Source organism: Pristiophorus japonicus, chromosome 17 (assembly GCF_044704955.1).
Source record: "Pristiophorus japonicus isolate sPriJap1 chromosome 17, sPriJap1.hap1, whole genome shotgun sequence".
Lineage (NCBI taxonomy): Eukaryota > Metazoa > Chordata > Chondrichthyes > Pristiophoridae > Pristiophorus > Pristiophorus japonicus.
Window position 1 is genome coordinate 122,274,839 of NC_091993.1, and position 19,811 is coordinate 122,294,649.

The 19,811-nt window shown below is 49.3% G+C and overlaps 1 protein-coding gene across 2 annotated transcripts in view; it reads right to left on the minus strand.

Annotated features, from left to right (window-relative positions):
* Positions 1-226: 226 nt before the first annotated feature.
* Positions 227-19,811, minus strand: part of nuak2 (NUAK family, SNF1-like kinase, 2) — a 44,083-nt gene continuing 24,498 nt past the window's right edge. For both annotated transcript variants that reach the window (XM_070859480.1, XM_070859481.1), the window contains exons 3-7: positions 16,216-16,367; positions 8,739-8,804; positions 5,566-5,685; positions 3,785-3,917; positions 227-1,853 (exon numbers count right to left, since the gene is read on the minus strand). In XM_070859480.1, the coding sequence (XP_070715581.1) occupies positions 703-1,853; positions 3,785-3,917; positions 5,566-5,685; positions 8,739-8,804; positions 16,216-16,367 (1,622 nt within the window). In that variant the 3' untranslated portion in view covers positions 227-702. The remainder of the gene's footprint in view (positions 1,854-3,784; positions 3,918-5,565; positions 5,686-8,738; positions 8,805-16,215; positions 16,368-19,811) is intronic.

The window sequence follows — 19,811 nt, forward strand, 5'->3', positions numbered from 1 at the left end:
AACCAGCCCATAGCATTGCGGAAATGCGCTTGCTGGAGATTTACCCAACAACGGGGCTTCACTGCGCACAGCCAAACAGAATGGTGGTATCTTACCACACGTGTTGCAAAAATTTCCACCTGACCCCCATTCACCAATACATTTTTTTTTTAAAGCGAGGATTGGGGGGGGGGGGGGGGGGGTGGGGGTGGGGTGGTTGGGGGGGTTGGGGGGAGGGGGAGGAGGAGGAGGAGGAAATCTCTTCTCTTCCTTTTCCACATATTATTTCCAAACCTTTACCCCCTTATCGTGTGTTTTCAATCTTAACCGCTTTCTTTAGACCACCATCACGCTCTTCTCTCTTCCGCTCTCCAGTTCAGGGTTCACAGTGCAAGTCTGGGCGACCCCTTTAGTGTCGCTCCATACTGGAGCTAGGCCCAATTCAAGACAATTCCCATTTACCTTGAGGCAAAACATTACATGGGATTAACAGAGAAACAAGTGTCTCCTTGCACTACGACTGGGTCCATTCTACTTTCACTAGCCTTTCTTTCACATTCTGTACCCTCGTTTTTGTTCGATCATCTCCTCTTTTTAAAGAGACATTCTGTAACCTCGGACGCATCTCTGCGCAGTTGAGCTTCCCTCTCGCAGCACATTTTGCTTTGACATTAACCATCACGTATCCAATGAGCCAAAATTAGGGGCACAGAACGATCCCACTCAGATCAGCTTATTGCAGATGGCCACGGCCTTCTTGTAGACCTCGGTCACGTTGTCGAGGTCGGTGAGGGAGAAGTTGCTGTCGCCGAGGTGGTCGGCCAGGCACTTCATCTTGCAGAGGCGCGGCCGGCAGTCTAGCTCGGGTCCGTCCAGGTGGAGCAGGTCGTCGGCCGAGACGCAGCTCCGCACCTGGTGGCTCCTTCGCCCCTGGCGTGGGCGCTGGCCGCCGCCACCACTGCCGCGCTCGGGCAGGTCGAGACGCTCGAAGGACTCGGAGGAGAGGATGCTGTCCTCGCTCGCTGCGCTGGAGGGGCGCCCGCGGCTGGACGAGAGCCGGATGTCGGAGAAGGCCAGCTCGTCGAAGGAGCCCAGACTCTTGAGGCTGGCGCTGCCCATGGCGGGCGCGGCGGCGGGGGTGGCAGGGTCGGGGCCACCGGCGGAGAACTTGCCGTTCCGCTTGAGGATGCCCTTGCGCCTGGACGCCGCGTCGTGGGGGCCACCGGCCGCGCTTTGCTCGCCGTCGAATGCCTCCGCCTCGAAGACGGAGGAGTCCTCGCAGTCCAGCAAGTCCGCCGACTCGCTGTGCTCCGGCGAGGAATAGTAGCCGGATTCCCGCTTGGCGGGCTTCTTCAAGATACCTTTCTTGGGCGCGGTGGCAGCGGCCTGTTGGCTGTCGCTCTCGGTCGCCGACGCGCTGGAGTCCCTCTGCACGAACGCGCTCTCCTCGGAGGGCGCGGGGTGAGCGACGTTGCCGGCGCTGTGCGAGCGGTGGTCCCCGTTGTTGCGCTTCTTCAGGATCCCCTTTGGCCGCTTCAGCAGCGACTTGCCCGGGCTCTCGGCCTCCTGCTGCAGCGAGTGCGAGATGTCGTTCTCCTTCTTGGACTTCTTCAACGACCGCTGCCGCTCCAGCGGTGAGCTGTGCTGCTTGAAGAAGCAGCGTACCTTGGAGCCGCTCTCGAAGACAATGCGGGACGAGCGCTGCACCCAGTCCAAGGTGACGGCCCCCAGCGGATCGCAGTCGTTCACCGACTCCATCGCGCACACGGGGCTCTTGCAACCCCAGTTCACCCACCAGTGAGTTGCGACGTCTTCAATGGTGGCTCGCCGGTCTGGGTTCACCATCAACAGCCACCGGATCAGCCCACAGGCATCTGCAATGTGGCCAAAGAAAACACATGAATCTCCAATTCATAGAATCATAGAACAGTTACATCACAGGAGACCATTCATCCGGGCAAGCCCGTGCCGGCTCGATGCAAGAGCACTTCAGCTAGTCCCATTCCCCTGCCCTTTTCCCCTGTCCCTACACATTTATTTTCCTTCAGATACTTATCGAATTCCCTTTTGAAAGCCACAATTGATCGGCTTCCACCATCCTTTCAGGCAGTGCATTCCAGATCCTAACCGCTCGCTGCGGAATTGTAATTCCTGAGGCTGCCTGTCGTTCTTCTGCCAATCATCTTAAATCTGCGTCCTCTAGTTCGCGGCCCTTCTGCCAATGGGAATCGTATCTCTATCTGCTCTGTCCAGACCCCTCATATGATCATAAGAAATAGAAGCAGGAATAGGCCATATGGCTCCTCGAGCCTACTCCGCTACTCAATAAGATCATGGCTGATCATTGACCTCAAATCCACTTTCCCGCCCGATCTCCATATCCCTCGATTCCCCTAGAATCCAAAGATCTATCGATCTGAGCCTCCAAAAATCTGTCTATCTCAGCCTTGAATATACTCAGAGACTCAGCATATACAGCGAGACCTGGGGGTACTTGTACATGAAACACAAAAGGATAGTATGCAGGTACAGCAAGTGATCAGGAAGGCCAATGGTATCTTGGCCTTTATTGCAAAGGGGATGGAGTATAAAAGCAGGGAAGTCTTGCTACCGCTATACAAGGTATTGGTGAGGCCACACCTGGAATACTGCGTGCAGTTTTGGTTTCCATATTTACGAAAGGATATACTTTGCTTTGGAGGCAGTTCAGAGAAGGTTCACTAGCTTGATTCAGGGGACGAGGGGGTTGACTCATGAGGAAAGGTTGAGTAGGTTTGGCCTCTACTCATTGGAATTCAGAAGAATGAGAGGTGATCTTATCGAAACGTATAAGATTATGAGGAGGCTTGATAAGGTGGATGCAGAGAGGATGTTTCCACAGATGGGGCAGACTAGATCTAGGGGGCACGATTGTAGAATAAGGGGCCGCCCATTTAAAACAGAGATGAAGAGAAATTTCATCTGAGGGTTGTAAATCTGTGGAATTCGCTGCCTCAGAGCTGTGGAAGCTGGGACATTGAATAAAGTTAAGACAAAAATAGACAGTTTCTTAAACGATAAGGGGATAAGGGATTATGGGGAGCGGGCGGGGAAGTGGAGCTGAGTCCATGAACAGATCAGCCATGATCTTACTGAATGGTGGAGCAGGTTTGAAGGGCCGTATGGCTTACTCCTGTTCCTATTTCTTATGTTGTTATGTTCAAGAGGCCAGAATTGGAGGCGTGCAGAGATCTCGGAGCATTGTAGGGTTGGGGGAGATCACAGAGATAGGGAGGAGTGAGACTGTGGAGTGATTTGAACACGAAGGTGAGAATTTTATATTCGAGGCACTGGTGGACCATTACCCAACGTAGGTCAGTGACACAGGGATGATGGGTAAACGGGATTTGGTCGAGCTAGGCTGTCATGTTTGAACAATGACAGCAAGTCAACATAAAAACGCCTGTTCAACCCATGTGACATCATCTGCTAATAGCTAAATTGGAAAGTGCTCTCCTTGGTAGGTGTTAAACTGAGTCTCAGGCACCAGAAAGGTCCCGAGTTTAATCCCTGCCCTAGGCTCAGTTGCTGATCTCATCTGGGCAACAAATCCGCCAGGGCTTTCACTCCTGATCACTTATCACAGCGACAGTAACTAAGTAATACAATCAGGTTTCCTTGTCATAGACCTGCCCTCCCTACATTATGTTGCCTACATTACAACAGTGACTACACTTTCAAAAGGACTTCATTGGCTGTAAAGCGTTTTTGAGAAGTCCCGAGGTGGTGAACGGCGCTACAGAAATGCAAGTCTTTCTTTGGTTACCTGAAGGTTTGGTTGGCTCACGGTATTCGCCGTTGGTGATCTGTTTGACCAGGTTTCTGTAATCATGCCCGTCAAAGGGCATGGTGCCATGGACCAAGGTATAGAGCAAGACGCCCAAGGACCAGCTGTCAACCTGCCAAGAAGGAACAAGATTCACGTTACCGGGGAAACCAAAATCAGGCCACATTTGGAGGCCAGCGATTGTGGCGACTGAAGGATAATCTTCTCTTCAAAACATTTCCCCATAAAATCAGGCCTATTCACTGCACCGCATTGTTGCGTTCTACAGACCAAGCTCAAACCCTTTCTAAACACCTCATGTCAACTTGGTGTATAATGCATTGTGGCAATCCTCAGCATAAACCCCAGAGAGTGACTCTTTGACCCCCTGCGTACGGGCAACTCAGCGTTACTTTGGTTGCGTGCGCTGAAGGCTATTGCTTGTGTGTTAAGTTGGATTAATAGGATTGTTACCAGGTTTGCTTAAAGCTAACAAAGTGTAAAATGTCACCCGTCGTCTTATAAAGGAAAGGCCCCACAGGTTTATTTGCTAACACTCCATAATCAAATGTGAAATATTAGAGGGTTGCGCAGTTAAATTTGGCCTCGACATACCTATCCCAACTGCAGCTAAAGTCACATCAGATCTCACAATTACATAGAATTTTCAGCACAGAAACAGACCATTCATCCCAACAAGACCGTGCCGGTGTTTATGCTCCACACGAGTCTACTCCCACCCCTCTTCATCTCACTCTATCAGCATAATCTTCTATTCGTTTTTCCTTCATGGACTTATCAAGCTTCCCCTTAAATGCATCGATACTATTTGGGTGCGGTAGTATAGCGGTGATGTTACTGGACTAGTAATCTCGAGGCCCGGACTATTGATCCGGAGACAAGAGTTCAAATCCCACCACGGCAGCTGGGGAATTTAAATTCAGTCAATTAAATAAATCTGGTATTAAAATCCAGTGTCAATAATGGTGGCCATGAAACTACCAGATTGTTGTAAAAACCCATCTGGTTCACTAATGTCCTTTAGGGAAGGAAATCTGCCGTCCTTGCCCGGTCTGGCCTATATGTGACTCCAGACCCACAGCAATGTGGTTGACTCTTAACTGCCCTCTGAGATGGCTTAGGTGACTCACCACCACCTTCTCAAGGGCAATTCGGGACTGGCAATAAATGCTGGCCTTGCCGGTGACGCCTACATCCCTTGAACGAATAAATAAAAACATTTTAACAATCGCTTCATCCAATCCCTGTGGCAGTGAGTTCCACATTCTCACCACACTCTGGGCAAAGAAAGTTTCTCCTGAATTCCCGATTGCATTTATTAGTGACTGTCTTATATTTATGGCCCCTAGTTCTGGAGTTGACATCCTGTCACAGTCAAGCTCAGAACCCGTCTGGAGTTGGGTTTTGCAGCTCAGGAAGATCCCTGGCGGGTGTGCAGAGTAGGGGAAAGAAATCGGCATGTGTCCTAATTACTCCCCACCCACCCTTTCCTTCAACCGCTGTCTGTCCCACTTGCGACAGAGACTGTCATTTTCGTATTGGACTGTTCAGTCACCTGAGAACTCACTTTTAGAGTGGAAGCAAGTCTTCCTCGATTTCATGGGACTGCCTACGATGATGATGATGATGATGATGATGATGGAGCTCCTTTAAGCAAGTAACCTTTGCTTGCAGCGGATAACGGAGTCCATTAAAAAAAAAATCGTTTGGGAGTAAACCTCGACCATTGCAAGGAGCAGTGAAGGAACCCCCACACTCACCTCAGGTCCCCTGTAAGGGCGCCCGTTGACAATTTCCGGAGATGCGTACAAGGGGCTACCACAAAAGGTCTGCAAAAACCGGTCATGGTGATACAAATTGGAGAGACCAAAATCAGCAATCTGGAAAACAAAAAGGTTCAAAGACTTTAGAAATGCAAACATGGAGAAGCTCTGTAGTCAATGCTGGACCTCCGCCTGTTGTAACTCTTAGTCACATCGAAATTTCCAATGACAACTGACTAAGTGATAAGTAACACGTAACATCTACACGGGGTTGCTAAAAGACTCTAAACATCCAAACAGAGTAATTTGCTGTGTGTTTACTCAAGAGCGTTATACATGCTTGGATCAGATCAAGCTGAGGGGAACTGACAGATGGTATGCCTGTAATTACATTTTTTTTTAATCAGGGCAGGCCAAAATAGGAGACTGGATCTGGGTCCGGATTGGAGAATCGCCCACAGGGTACTTCTGGCCCAGTTTCTAATGCACCAGTCAGGCGTCGAGCCAAGAACGACTTATTTTCTTCATATTTTCCCAAAACAAAAAAAGATTCTGTGACCTGTTTTAATCAGAACTTGAGGTGGGAGGGAGCAAGCAAGCAAGGGTGAGTTTGTTAGCTCCTCCTCATCTCCGGCCCTCTGCTGGAGTCAGAGCACCAACCGCACCTGACCAGAGTGACCACTGCCCCCGTGGGAGCCTGGACAATGCCGGTCCAAGGCGGTTTTGCCAATGGAGGGTAGCAGATGCCGTGTCGGATTCGGTCTTTGCCCATCCAAGCCGGGGTTACTGGACGAGTCGGGAGAGGGAACCTTGGCTGTCTCCTTGATTCCCCACCCCCCCCCAACCAGCCCCTATCTTGAAGAGGTGAGGCCAGTTCTAGTGCCCCAGTTGAGATCAGCTGCTCAGCACAGACCAGGGATCAAATCTAGTACCTCTGGTGTATGTAGCTCAGTAACACACGGTGGCATTGTTCTTACCCAGAATGCCACTGGGATGCCCGAAACTTCAAAAAGGGCTCCAAAATAATTCTCCCAACATCATTCCCATCAAAATACGGCACTGCATTGTGAAAATCCCAGGCAGTGAAATCGATGGAATTGTCTCCCCACTGCCTCTTGGGAAGGGACACAGGAACAGGAGGCCATTCAGCCCCTCGAGCCTGACCCGTCATTCAATGAGGCCGTGGCTGATCTGTGATCTTGACTCCATCTACCCCGCCTTTCCCCTCCCCCTCGTTCAACGCTTTCGTTTTGTTTAATACTTTGGATCATATTAAAAATTAACTAGTAATCAGAGAGTCAGGGTCAGTTTCGAGCAAAGGTCATGGGCCTCCCGATTACTGAAATAAAATGTAAACAGACTTGGGAGCACAAGTAGCTCGGACAGACAACATTGCAACATTTTAGAGGGACCACTGCAAACAGCACACCCCAGTTATGGGGAATGCTCGCTTGAAAGGAGTGATTACACCATTGAGCTGCCAGTTATATAGCAGTCAGGCCTTTTGAGTGAAATGCTCCCTCTCTAGGTTCAACAATTTATAAAAAGAAAGAATTGCACTTATATAGTGCCTTTTATGACCACCAAACGTATCAAAGTGCTTCACAGCCAATTATGTACCTTTTAGAGTGTAGTCACTGTTGCAATGTGGGAAACGCGGCAGCCAACTTGCACACAGCAAGCTCCCACAAACAGCAATGTGATAATAACCAGATAATCTGTTTTAGTTATGTTGATTAAGGGATAAATATTGGCTCCAGGACACTGGGGATAACTCCCCTGCTCTTCTTCGAAATAGTGCCATGGGATCTTTTACATCCACCAGAGAGAGCAGACGGGGCCTCGGTTTAACGTCTCATCCGAAAGACGGCACCTCCGACAGTGCAGCGCTCCGTCAGCGCTGCACTGGAGTGTCAGCCGAGATTTTTGTGCTCAAGTCTCTGGAGGGGGACTTGAACCCGTGACCTTCTGACTCAGGGGCAAGTGTGCTGCCCACTGAGCCACACTGACAGCTTTGGGACAGAATTCAGGTAGTCCCAACAGGTAGCCCTTGACAACAGGCAGGCACGACGACAGATTTCACTCTAACTGGGCAGGGTTGGTGGTCTGTAGTGGCTGCGATCAATCTGTACGTAGGCTGATTTAGAGGTTTGGGAGGTGGGGGAAGGAAGGAAGGAGGAAGTGAGGCTGTCACTACAACTGAAAAGCGTTTGAGAAAGAGAAAGAAAATGGACTTGGACTGAATGATTGTCCTCAGGATATTGGGGCTGGGAGTGCTTGAAGCGGTTGCTAGGCGACAATGTGTGTTTGTTACACTGACCTTTTATGGATCTCATCACAAAACAATCCTATTATTGGCTTGCAAGTGACACAGGGAGGCTGCAGTTACCGTTTTAACCAGCGACAGCCAAGCAAGCAGGATTTATTGCACCACTGTACCAACGTAGAGGCAGAAACAAAACATGATATGGAACAGCTTCCCAGACAAGGACAGCTCGTTTCAGCCCTTCCCCAAATAAAATTAAATCCATGGATAGCTTTGAAAACCTTACCCTTTAGAAGGTTTCTGAGGAGTATTAATGTTCCATCACAGAATTTGGGATACAATACCCTCTTTACTCGAGACAGTTTCCTCTGAGCATATAGTCAACAATGACTTATATTTATAAAGCTCGGTTATAATAAAACGTCCCAAAGCATTTCACAGGAGCGTTATCAAACAAAATTTGACACCGAGCCCCAGAGAGTGATATCGGGGCGGGTGACCAAAAGCTTGGTCAAAGAGGTAGGTTTTAAGGAGCATCTTAAAAAGGAGAAAGGGGAGGCGGAGAGGTTTGGGGGGAAAATTCCAGAGCTTAGGGCCTCGGCAGCTGAAGGCACGGCCACCAATGGTGGACCGATTAAAATCGGGAATGATCACGAGGCCAAAACTGGAGAAGTGCAGATATCTCGGAGGGTTGTAGGGCTGGAGGCGGTTACAGAGATAGAGAGGGAGGAGAGGCCGTGGAGGGGAAGGGAGGGGAGCGGGGGAAGGGAGGGGAGCGGGGGAGGGGGGGGAAGGAAGGCGAGAGGGCGAAGGGGGGGGGCATCACCCCATTATCCTAGAAAAGGTTGCCCCCAACATTTACAGTCAGGGGTACAGTTCCACAAGGAGAGGCTGTGCTGCTTACCTTGACGTTACCACTGGCGTCCAACAAGATATTCTCCAGCTTCAGGTCCCGGTGAACTATTCCATTCTAGAAAACAGGAAACCGAGCCAAGACCATAAATTTTCAGCTTAGCTCCAAGAAAGGGTGTTCTGAGACAGTCGGAACACATTTCTGCATTAATCCTGGCTTTACTACATACTTGAAGGGCTTTAGCCAGCGGAAGCAGGGGGATTTGCAGCTCCCCTCCCTCCGCCCCCACCCGTGCAGCGAGTGTCGAACGGTTCTAATTGGAGAAAGGCTCCGAGTTCCCATAGCGCCAGAAATAACCGCATTGTCCGATTGTTCACACGTCTTTAAATTGGCTTGTGCACTCTCCATGGTGCTCCGCTCGCTGGCTTTGGGCAGCCAGCTTTAACTGGAGCAGGCAGGCGCGAAATCCCGGAGCTCCCCCAAAAAGTTCAGGATGTCTACCGGCAGATCCGGGGAAGGGATTGACCCCCTGTGCCTGCCCCGGGGGAAGTCGAGCTGAAGGGCTGGCGTGACCCCAGCAGCGATGAGGGATGCAAATGTTCTCGGCATCTTTGCCTGTCTAGCTCTGTAATCGGTTTTGTTTAAAACACAGCAGACCTATTGGGCTGAATGGTGTGTGTCCGTGCTGTAACGTTCTACCATTCGAAGTTATTGCCTGACTTAATTAATGTACGCTGCTTATAAAAAGACCTGTTGAGATGAACGGCGAGAAGACTAGTTCCAAGGTTTAATAAGTTGTGAATACTTGTCTTGTGCTTCATCAATTAATGTTAATTCACTCCCCCCCCCACCCAATACGGTCAGTCAGTAACCTCCAATTATCTGCTCTTCGAAAGAGCTGGTGCAATCTCGATGGGACAAATAGAACGAGAGAAAGTGTTCCCATTGGCGGAAGGGCCGAGAACCAGAGGACACAGAATTAAGGTGATTGGCAAAAGCGACATGAGGAAAAACTTTTTTAAAAAAACGCAGCGAGTGGTTATGGCCTGGAATGCACTGCCTGGAAGGTTGGTGGAGGCAGACTCAATCAAAAGGGAATTGGATAAGAACCTGGAGGAAAAAATTATTGGAAGGCCACAGGGAACAGGCGGTGGAGTGGGACTAGCTGAGGTGCTCTTGCAGAGAGCTGGCACGGGCCGAATGGCCTCCTTCTGTGCTGTAGCCATTACATAGGAACATAAGAAATAGGAGCAGGTGTAGGCCATTCGGCCCCTCGAGCCTGCTCTGCCATTCAATAAGATCATGGCTGATCTGATCATGGGCTCAGCTCCACTTCCCCGCCCGCTCCCCATAACCCTTTACTCCCTTATCGCTCAAAAATCTGTCTATCTCCGCCTTAAATATATTCAATGACCCAGCCTCCACAGCTCTCTGGGGCAGAGAATTCCAAAGATTTACCACTCAGAAGAAATTCCTCCTCATCTCAGTTTTAAATGGGCGGCCCCTTATTCTGAGACTATGCCCCCTAGTTATAGTTTCCCCTCAAGAGTGGAAATATCTTCTCTGCATCCACCTTGTCGAGCCCTCTCATTATCTTATATGTTTCAATAAGATCACCTCTCATTCTTCTGAGCTCCAATGAGTAGAGGCCCAACCTACCCTCATAAGTCAGCCCTTTCATCTCCAAAATCAACCTAGTGAAGCTTCTCTGAACAGCCTCCAATGCAAATATAGGATTGTTACAGTCAAAGCATGCAGCTTGTTTTTATACCCACCAATTACCCCCACCCCATGCCCCCCCACCCTGCCCCTGCCCCCCGCCGCCTCTCCGGAAGGCGCTGGTTCATGCTGGTCTACAGTTGCGCTCCGCATAGCCCCACTCCGATACCTTGGACAGATAGCTGTGGATCGCACAATACCAGTGCCGGAAGGCTATGCGAATCAAGAGGGCAGAACAGCTAATCTCAATCTCAATCTCTCTTTGGGTTGACTGTCCTGTCATCTCCAGGGATTAAAGATTAATCTCCTGGACAATGCGGGAGAAGAATGATCGGGACATTTTGTTTCCCCCGTTTCTTTGAACACCTGTTTGTTAGTTGTAATTTATTTATTTATTTTTTTAAACTCCATTCTTCGGGATGTGGGCATCGCCGGCATTTATTGCCCATCCCCAAGCTCTCCCTCGAGAAGACGTTGGTCGGCCTTCTCCTTAAACCGCTGCAGTCCGTGTGGCGAAGGAGTCGCCTCATGCTGTTCGGGTTGAGAGTTCCAGATATTTGACCCAGCGACGCTGAAGGAACAGGCAAGGCAGTCGGAGGCACAAGGTCAGGTGATGAAACCTACAGAAAATACGTCCAATCGCAGTTGGGATTTCCTGGGTCCTCATCCAACCCCGACAAGCATCATATAGTCCTCAATCCCGCCCGGGGTGGGGGGGGGGGGGGGGTGACTGGATTACTGACGCAACAGGAAACACGGTTGGATTTTTCCCTACCTAATCACAGGTCTGTCGAGAATAACTGCAGATTCCCTTTCTCATTCTCCGGCCAAGATCTGGGAATCAAACTTGGACTCTGGTATCTGATAGTGCAATGCCAAACAGTGCCTTTAGCCACTGGACTATCGATTCAAACTCTCCGACGTACCGAAAATAAAATACGGTGACATTTTTAGATGAATCTCCAGCTTAATTTTTTAAATTTATTTTGAGGCCTAATATTTGTTGCCCGCGTTTTGAGCCTGGGCCAAAATTCCCAAGCAATTGCCCATTGGTTGCCCTTGAATGAAAGAGTGTTTGAACAGGAGCCCTGAAGGTTTCATTCCCCCTCGAGTCTCGTCTAAAGAGAACCAGAAAATAAGTCAAGTCTTTTTATGTAGAGGACGTGTGGGAGGCACAGCTGAATGACCTTTCACCTCTGGCATGCGTTTCCCCTCCTCTTTCCCCACCCGCCCCCAATTCTCCACCTGCACTCGATGCTGGGCTTGTAAATTAGGCTCAATTGGAAACAGGCCTCGTCTGATCCCTGTACACGACAGCCTCTCTTGAACTTCCCGAATGCAAAGCGGCACTATGCCAAGACACACAGCATACAGGCTCGCTCTCTCTCGCTCTCCCTCTCCCTCTCCCTCTCTCTAACCCCCTCTCTCTTGCTCTCCTCAGCAGGTTGCTTCACGGTGGCTAATGCACCTCGGGGACCATTTGTCAGACGCTGTACAAATAAAAAACACACACATTCCCCTCAAATGTAGCCCTTCCACGCGCCCCACCACCACACCGCCCCCCCCCGCCCCTTCCATTCACCCAGCTTCCAAAAAGATCCTGTGCAACCCGTTATGAGAAAATGGGGATTGAAATAACAGAATTATTACTAATAAGGAACGAGCGTCTATTTTGAGCTGGCTGGGTTGGGTTGCCAACATCTGTTTCAATTTTTAATGTTAAAAAAGAACCAGGCGGCTGGAAGTGCTTTCTGCTTATGGAGGAACGTCATGAAAACACAAGTGGAGCTTGTTGCAGACTACGCTGGATTGTTTGTGGGGGGGGGGGGTGGGGACTTTAAAAGAAATAGGAAATTCAAGTCCCGTGTCTTTCTCTTTCATCCTAAAATATATATTATATATGGATGTGTTCATTGTTGTACAATTCTCTCGAGCGGGGTCAGGACACACTTTGGGGACGGAGGGAGGGGTGGGTGGGGGGGGGGGGGCTGCGATTAGTTACAGGGTCCTTCGCAGGATGGTCTTTTAGCCTGTCGATGCACAGAGGAGTACACTGCAATGGTGGCAGAGCCCCAAATGATGGTGGAGCGCCAGGCATTGGTGCAAGGGTAAATCCAGTGCTCTCGGTCACACAGAAGAACATAGGAAGAGGAGGCGGCCATTCAACCCCTCGCGCCTGTTCCACCATTCGATGGGATCATGGCCAATCTGCACCTCAACTCCATTTACCCGCCTTTGTTCCATAATCCCTCGATACTGTCATCCAACAAAGATCTCAGTCTTGAAAACTCCAATTGACCCCCAGCCCTTTTTGGGGAGGGGGGGGGGGTGTGGAGAGAGGAGGGGAGGGGAAAAGAGTATGTTCAAGGGGATAGAAAAAGAAAAAAGACTTGCATTTATATAGCGCCTTTCACGACTACCGGATGTCCTAAAGCGCTTTACCGCCAATGAAATACTATTGGAGTGTAGTCACTGTTGTAATGTGGGAAACGCGGCAGCAATCTTGCGCACAGCAAGCTCCCACAAACAGCAATGTGATAATGACCAAAAAATCTTTTTATTTATTTTTTTTTGTTATTTTGATGGAGGGTTAAATATTGGCCAGGGACACCGGGCATAACTCCCCTGCTCATCTTCAAAATAGCACCATGGGATCTTTTATGTCCAACTGAGGGGGCAGATAAGGCCTCGGTTTAACGTCTCATCCGAAAGACGGCACCTCCGACCGTGCGGCACTCCCTCAGCACTGCACCGGGAGTGTCAGCCTCGATTTTTGTGCTCAATTCCCTTGGAGTGGGACTTGGACCCACAACCTTCTGACTCAGAGGCGAGGGTGCTGCCCACTGAGCCACAGCTGGCACTACCAAGTGTATGCAACCTGTCCCGCCTGGGTGGGGTGGTACTGCCGAGGGCTCCTGTTCCCGATTACTGCTTTACAGGGGAAACACGTGCGTGTGTGTGTGTGTGTGTGTGTGTGTCCGTGTGTGTGTGAATCCCTGGTGTTTTATCCTCAGTTAGCTGTCAAACGTCCTGCCAACATGAACCGTCTGGCTCACACAAAAAGGAAGTCCGCTGGACTGCGATTGGACCACACCCGATACAAGAGCGAGCGGAGGGGATGGCGGAAAAAAAACAAAACTGTAATGTTTTTTTTAATTACAAGTAAAAAGATTTCTTAATCTCGGATATTCCCAGCTCAGGTTTCAATAGGCACAACAAACAAATAAAAAAAAACAATCGGCTCTCCCACGCATTCCTCAGCCTTATAGTCAACCCAACAATGGACCCCACTGCATACTTGCTGGTCTATTTACTCTCGAAAAGGATAGGGTCAGGTTACAGGTGAAGACGATGAGAAAAACAAAACAGGAAGAGAGAGAAAGAACCTTGTGATGCATGCCTACTTAGAAGACACGTCACCTTGACATCACCGTGACCTTTGGAGAAAGGGACTGGGGCTCGGGAGGAGTTGGACCTGTCGAGCTCTCCACGCCTCTCCATCCCCATTCCCCCGTCCCACACTCCCTCCAAGCCTACCGGCACAGCATATCTACACCATTTAGATCAAGGAAAAAGTCAGCCAGGGGCGATTGCTGCTGTCGGGAAATTCACACCGGCCTGCGTCACGCCCAATTCTATTTTTGACAGAATATCATCATCCAAGCGTGTGACTTTATTCGAGAGGAATCTGGTTACACCTTAGATAATTGCTTCAAAACACCCTGGTTCCCAGTGGCCCTCATTAAAATACAATGCGCGCTGGTTGTGAGGGTTTTACTTTCGGTAAACTAGAGGTGATCCAAAACTCGGCAGCCCGCATGCTAACTCGCACCAAGTCCCGCTCACCCATCACCCCCTGTGCTCGCTGACCTACATTGGTTTCCAGTTAAGCAACACCTCGATTTCAAAACTCTCATCCGTGTCTTCAAATCCCTCCATGACCTTGCCCCTCACTATCTCTGTAATCTCCTCCAGCCCCACAACACCGCCCCCACCCCCCCTCTAGCCCCCATCACCCCCCCCCCCCCCAGATGTCTGCGCTGCTCTAAATCTGCCCTCGAGCATCCCTGATTATAATCGCTCAACCATCGGTGGCCGTGCCTTCTGTTGCCTCGGCCCCAAGCTCTGGAACTCCCTCCCTAAACCTCTCCGCCTCTCTACCTCTCTTTCCTCCTTGAAGACGCTCCTTAAAACCTACTTCTTTGACCAAGCTTTTGGTCACCGGCGCTAATTTCTACTTATGCGGCTCGATGTCAAATTTTTATCTCAGAATAGTCCTGTGAAGCGCCCTGGGATGTTTCACTAAGTTAAAGGGGCTATATAAATACAAATTATGTCGTCCTCTCCCGCAAGCACTGACTTGCACTGGGGGGGTCGAGGGCCAGCAGCCCTCTGGTCCCTCACATAAGAAATAGGAGCAGGAGTAGACCATACGGCCCCTCGACCCTGCTCCACCATTCCACAATGATCTTGGCCTCAAATTCACTTTCCTGCCTGTTCCCCATAGCCCTGGACTCCCCTGTAGTTCAAAAAATCTGTTTATCTCCATCTTAAATATATTCAATGATCCAGCCACCACAGCTCACTGGGTTAGAGAATTCTAAAGATTCACCAACCTCTGAAGAAATTCATCCTCATCTCCGTTTTAAATGGGCAACCCCTTATTCTGAAACTATGCCACCTAATTCCAGATTCCCCCACAAGGGGAAACATTCTCTCAGCATCTACCCTGTCAAGCCCTCTCAATAGCTTATGTTTCAATAAGATCACCTCTCATTCTTCTAAACTCCAATGAGTACAGGCCCAACCTGCTCAACCTTTCCTCATAAGACAACCCCTTCATCTCAGGAATCAACCTCGTGAACCTTCTCTGAGCTGCCTCCAAAACAAATATATCCCTCCTTAAATCAGGAGGCCAAAACTGTACGCAGTACTCCACGTGTGGTCTCACCAATACCCTGTACAGCTGTAGCAAGACTTCCCTACATTTATGCCCAAGTGGCCAGTCTTGAAGCCTAAACATTGAGCGCCAGCAGGCTATTTGACCAGACAGGCTTCACGGTCAAACCCGATCCTGACTCACCAGGCAGCACCCCGCACGTACTTTCTCGTGCGGGACCTAATTTCTCCCCCCCTCCCCCCCCCTCCACACTGCCTAACCGAGGGCACTCAGGCTAATTGTAGCACTCCAACTGTTGCCGTGACGGAGATCAGCGAGCTCAACATACACTGGGGCGCGGGGCAGAAAACCAGGAACCTTCCAGTCTATGCATCCTAGTTTAACATTGTGGACTGAATCACCAAATGGAGAGAGAGAGAGAGAGAGAGAAAAAGAAAGAAAGAAAGGTTACGGTGAGAAAGTTGGAAATCGAGAGAGTGAAAGTGAGAAAGTGATAGATAGCTATAGAAAGAGATATTTATTGAGAAAAATATTGAGAAAAAAGAATGAATGTGAAATAGAGAGAAAGTGAAAGTAAGAGAGAGATATAGCTGGAGAGATCGAGATATTTATGAGAAAAAAGAATGAATGTGAGGGAAAGATATAAATAGAACAAAAGTAAGATAGAAAGAGTGAGATAGCAATAGAGAGATAGAAATAGATACTTAGAGAACAAGACAGAGAGAGAGAGAGAGATGATATGAGAGAGACACAAAGACAGAGTGCGTGTGTCTGCCTAGGTTACATTAGCTGTGTGAGCTGCAAAGTCCTGCAGACATAGCCCATTGAGAATCGGTGTGTGCCGGGTCCCCCGTTCCGCCACCCAGCCAGAGAGACGAGCTATGCACCAGAGCCCGCCCGATATCATACCTTGTGGCAGTAATGGATGGCGGACACAATCTGCCGAAAGAAGTGTCGGGCTTCTTGCTCGCCCAGGCTCTGCTTCTCGTTGATGAAGTCGTACAGGTCGCCCTTGCTTGCGTACTCCATGATGATCACAATTTTATCCTTGTTTTCAAAAACTAAAAAAAGAAATTAAATGTATTTGTATATATAAACAAAGTCCTTACATTTACAGAATATTCCTTTGCAGTTTTGAAGATGCTTGCTATTCCACAAACATCAGCAAACCTTGTGGCGTGAAGGAAACAAGCTCTTAGAATCACAGATCTCATTGAGGTCGGAGTTCAGAGTTCACCAGACGGTAATGAAATCAGTGCTTTAGAAAGCCGCAATCAAAGTGACTCAAATTGTTGGAAGCAGTGTCAGCTCAGAGGGGTAGCATCCTTGCCTCCGAGTCTGAAAGTTGTGGGTTCAAGTCCCACTCCAGGGACTTGAGCACAAAAATCTAAGCTGACACTCCCAGTGCAGTGCTGAGGGAGCACTGTACTGTCGAAGGCGCCGTCTTTCGGATAGGACATTAAACCGAGGCCCCGTCTGCCCCCTCAGGTGGATGTAAAAGATCCCGCAGCACTATTTCAAAGAAGAGCAGAGGAGTTATCCCCAGGGTCCTAGCCTCAATCAACATAACAAAATCAGATTATCTGGTCATTATCACAATGCTGTGTGTGGGAGCTTGCCGTGTGCAAATTGGCTGCCGCGTGTTTCAAACATGGACATGGTAATGGAAGGGTTCTGGTTCCTGTGGGGATGCACTGACACCCAATGCCCACTCACTGCTGTTGTTCCCGGTGGAATATCTTAACCTTCCATCAGCCCGCCTGTCGAGGACACATTTCAGAATGTTTGCAAGCAAAGTCGCACGCAGTAACCGCCCATGTAGCATGTTGTTCATGGAACTTAAAATAAAATATTTCTGGTACATAATAACCAGACCATATAAGGTTTGTGACGGGTGACTGAGTCACAACCTTCCCATCAACACAGAGCAATAGGCCAAGGAACTCCCTCCTTCTCTATTTATAGAGAGCATCACCACCCACTCACTGGGATTCAGATCATTATTTTTAGCTCAACAACAAACCACAACGTAATAAAGAGAAATCACGCCCCCGAAATTCGGAGTCCCATGTACCGCCACCAGGTGGTACACGTCTGCCCAATGTCCCGACTCTGGCCTTGTCACAATCCCCATTAAATTATTGGATGGAAAAACAAGTGGGTTTTGTTAGGATTGTGCATTTCCATCTGTAATCTATTTGCTTCATGGGTTCTTTGCTTAAGAATTCATAGCAACACATTGCTGTTAAGAACAAGTTGGTTTATTAGCAAAATTTAACAATCACACCGCACATTACCAGTTCATCCACCAGGCTCACAATCACCTGTCTAATCGTGAATCCCCCTGAACCCAACTGGCTGGGGTTTTATTGAGTCTTGTGGCCATCGTAACTGGCTAAGCCACTCCCAACTCAATAGCTCTACAAACCTGTGAGCATGCTCACAGGGGCATACATTACAGCCAGGGTCAGGTCCAGTAGAACATCGCTGAGTCAACACCAACCTGCATTTATATAGCGCCTTTAACATAGCAAAACATCCCGAGGCGCTTCACAGGAGCGATTATCAGACAAACTGCGATCACCGAGCCACAAAGGAAATATTAGGACAGATGACCAAAAGCTTGTTCAAAGAGGTAGGTTTTAAAGAGGGTCATAAAGGACGAGAGAGAAAGGGTCGGAGAGGTTTAAGGAGGGAATTCTAGAGCTTGGGGCCCAGGCAGGTGAAGGCAGGGCCACCAATAGTGGAGCGAAGGAACTAAAGAATGCGCCAGAGGCCCGAATTGGAGGAGCACGGATTGTAGCGGAGGGTTGTTGGGCTGGAGGGGGTCAGACAAAGGTGCACCGCACCAGGGTGGCCTGGAAAATATGTGGAGGTGGGTGGATTGGGGGAAGACTTTAAAGTTGACACAGCTCTTAAAGCAGGACCAATGTGCAGGGAAGGTGAACATGTGGCTTGAACAAAGTGATATTAATATTCTTTGCACTGAAACTAGACACAGATGGGGTGGAGGGGGGAATGCAATACTGGGAGTGGGCACCTGCCAATACAGCAGCTAGAATTCCTGTGGAAGGAATGGGCAGAGCTAATTGGCATGTCCTTAACCCCCAGTGCCCCCTCCAATGCAAAATGAGACATAATGACCTCACAAGGTCAATATGATGGCTGCATGCTGTCATTAATGTATATTTTCTACATTTCCTCTAAAGTTACGTTCACAAGACTAACGGGTTTCACTTGGTGTATTACATGATCTGTAGCAAACTGCTCCTGAAAGGCTTCAGTTACATACAGTGCGTGTTCACTGAAGCCTCACTATCTCGGTGTGAATTCCATGAGAAGTGATGAAAGTTCGCGAGTGCTCGTCAAATTCAATGGTCGGTGACTGACAACAGGCACCATTCTTCTGTCGTGCAGCAAGAGATTGCGTGCCATTCCCGAGAGGGACAGGATACAGGAGGGTCAGCAAGAGGAGGAGGAGGGCGAGGGTCAGGAGGGCGAGGGTCAGTTTTTCTGATGGTCATCTTTGGTTCTTCTTATACTGGAATCGTAACTTAATAGGACATAACATTGGCAGGTTCTGCCCCTCTCCCCGGATAGACTTATCAGCTTTAAGACCTAGCAAACCATCAGTGTTTCAGGAACCTTGTTTATACCGTACACATTTACACCGCAATGTGGGTTGAGCAAAGCCAGCAAATGTCCCTTTGCAATGGAAAATGCAAGTCACCATCCATCTGGCTGGTAGTACGGTTTCCCCAGCTTAAATTCCCTCCATTGTTCTTCCATTTCAGATGAGACATTAAACCGAGGCCCCGTCTGCTCTCTCAGGTGGCACTATTTTGAAGAGCAGAGGAGTTCTCAAGGTGGACGAGCCAATATTTCTCCCTCAATCACCATAACAAAAACAGGTTATCTAGTCATTGTCGCATTGATGTTTGTGGGAGCTTGCTGTGCGCAAATTGGCTGCCGTGTTTCCTACATTACAACAGTGACTACACTCCAAAAGGACTTAATTGGTTGTAAAGTGCTTTGGGCTGACCGGTGGTCATGAAAGGCGCTATATAAATACAAGTCTGTGTCTCTTTCATATACCAATAAGGGGCCTAATGCCCCCCTCACCAGACAGCGCATTAACCCTACGCGGGGCCCAGGGGGGAGAAGGGGTGCAGAGGAGAGGGGCTCCCAATAATAGCCACTCCCGAATTTAACCCCCGCTCACTCTAATGGAGGAAAATCTGCTCTCCCAAGGCGGACAACCTCCCTGTGCCACACGCGAGCCGCCATTCTTCGTACAGGAGGCTAGATGGAGCTACTTCATAGGCTGCAAGGCGCTTTGGGACATCCCGAGGCTGTGAAAGGAGCCATAGAAATGCAAGTCCTTTCTTATTCACCGTCTTAAGCTCACACACACATACTGGGGATTTGGACGGGGCAACATGGACCCATCAGCACCAGAGGGACCATATTCCATCAATGGCTGGTGCCCCGTGAGGTGAAGACGC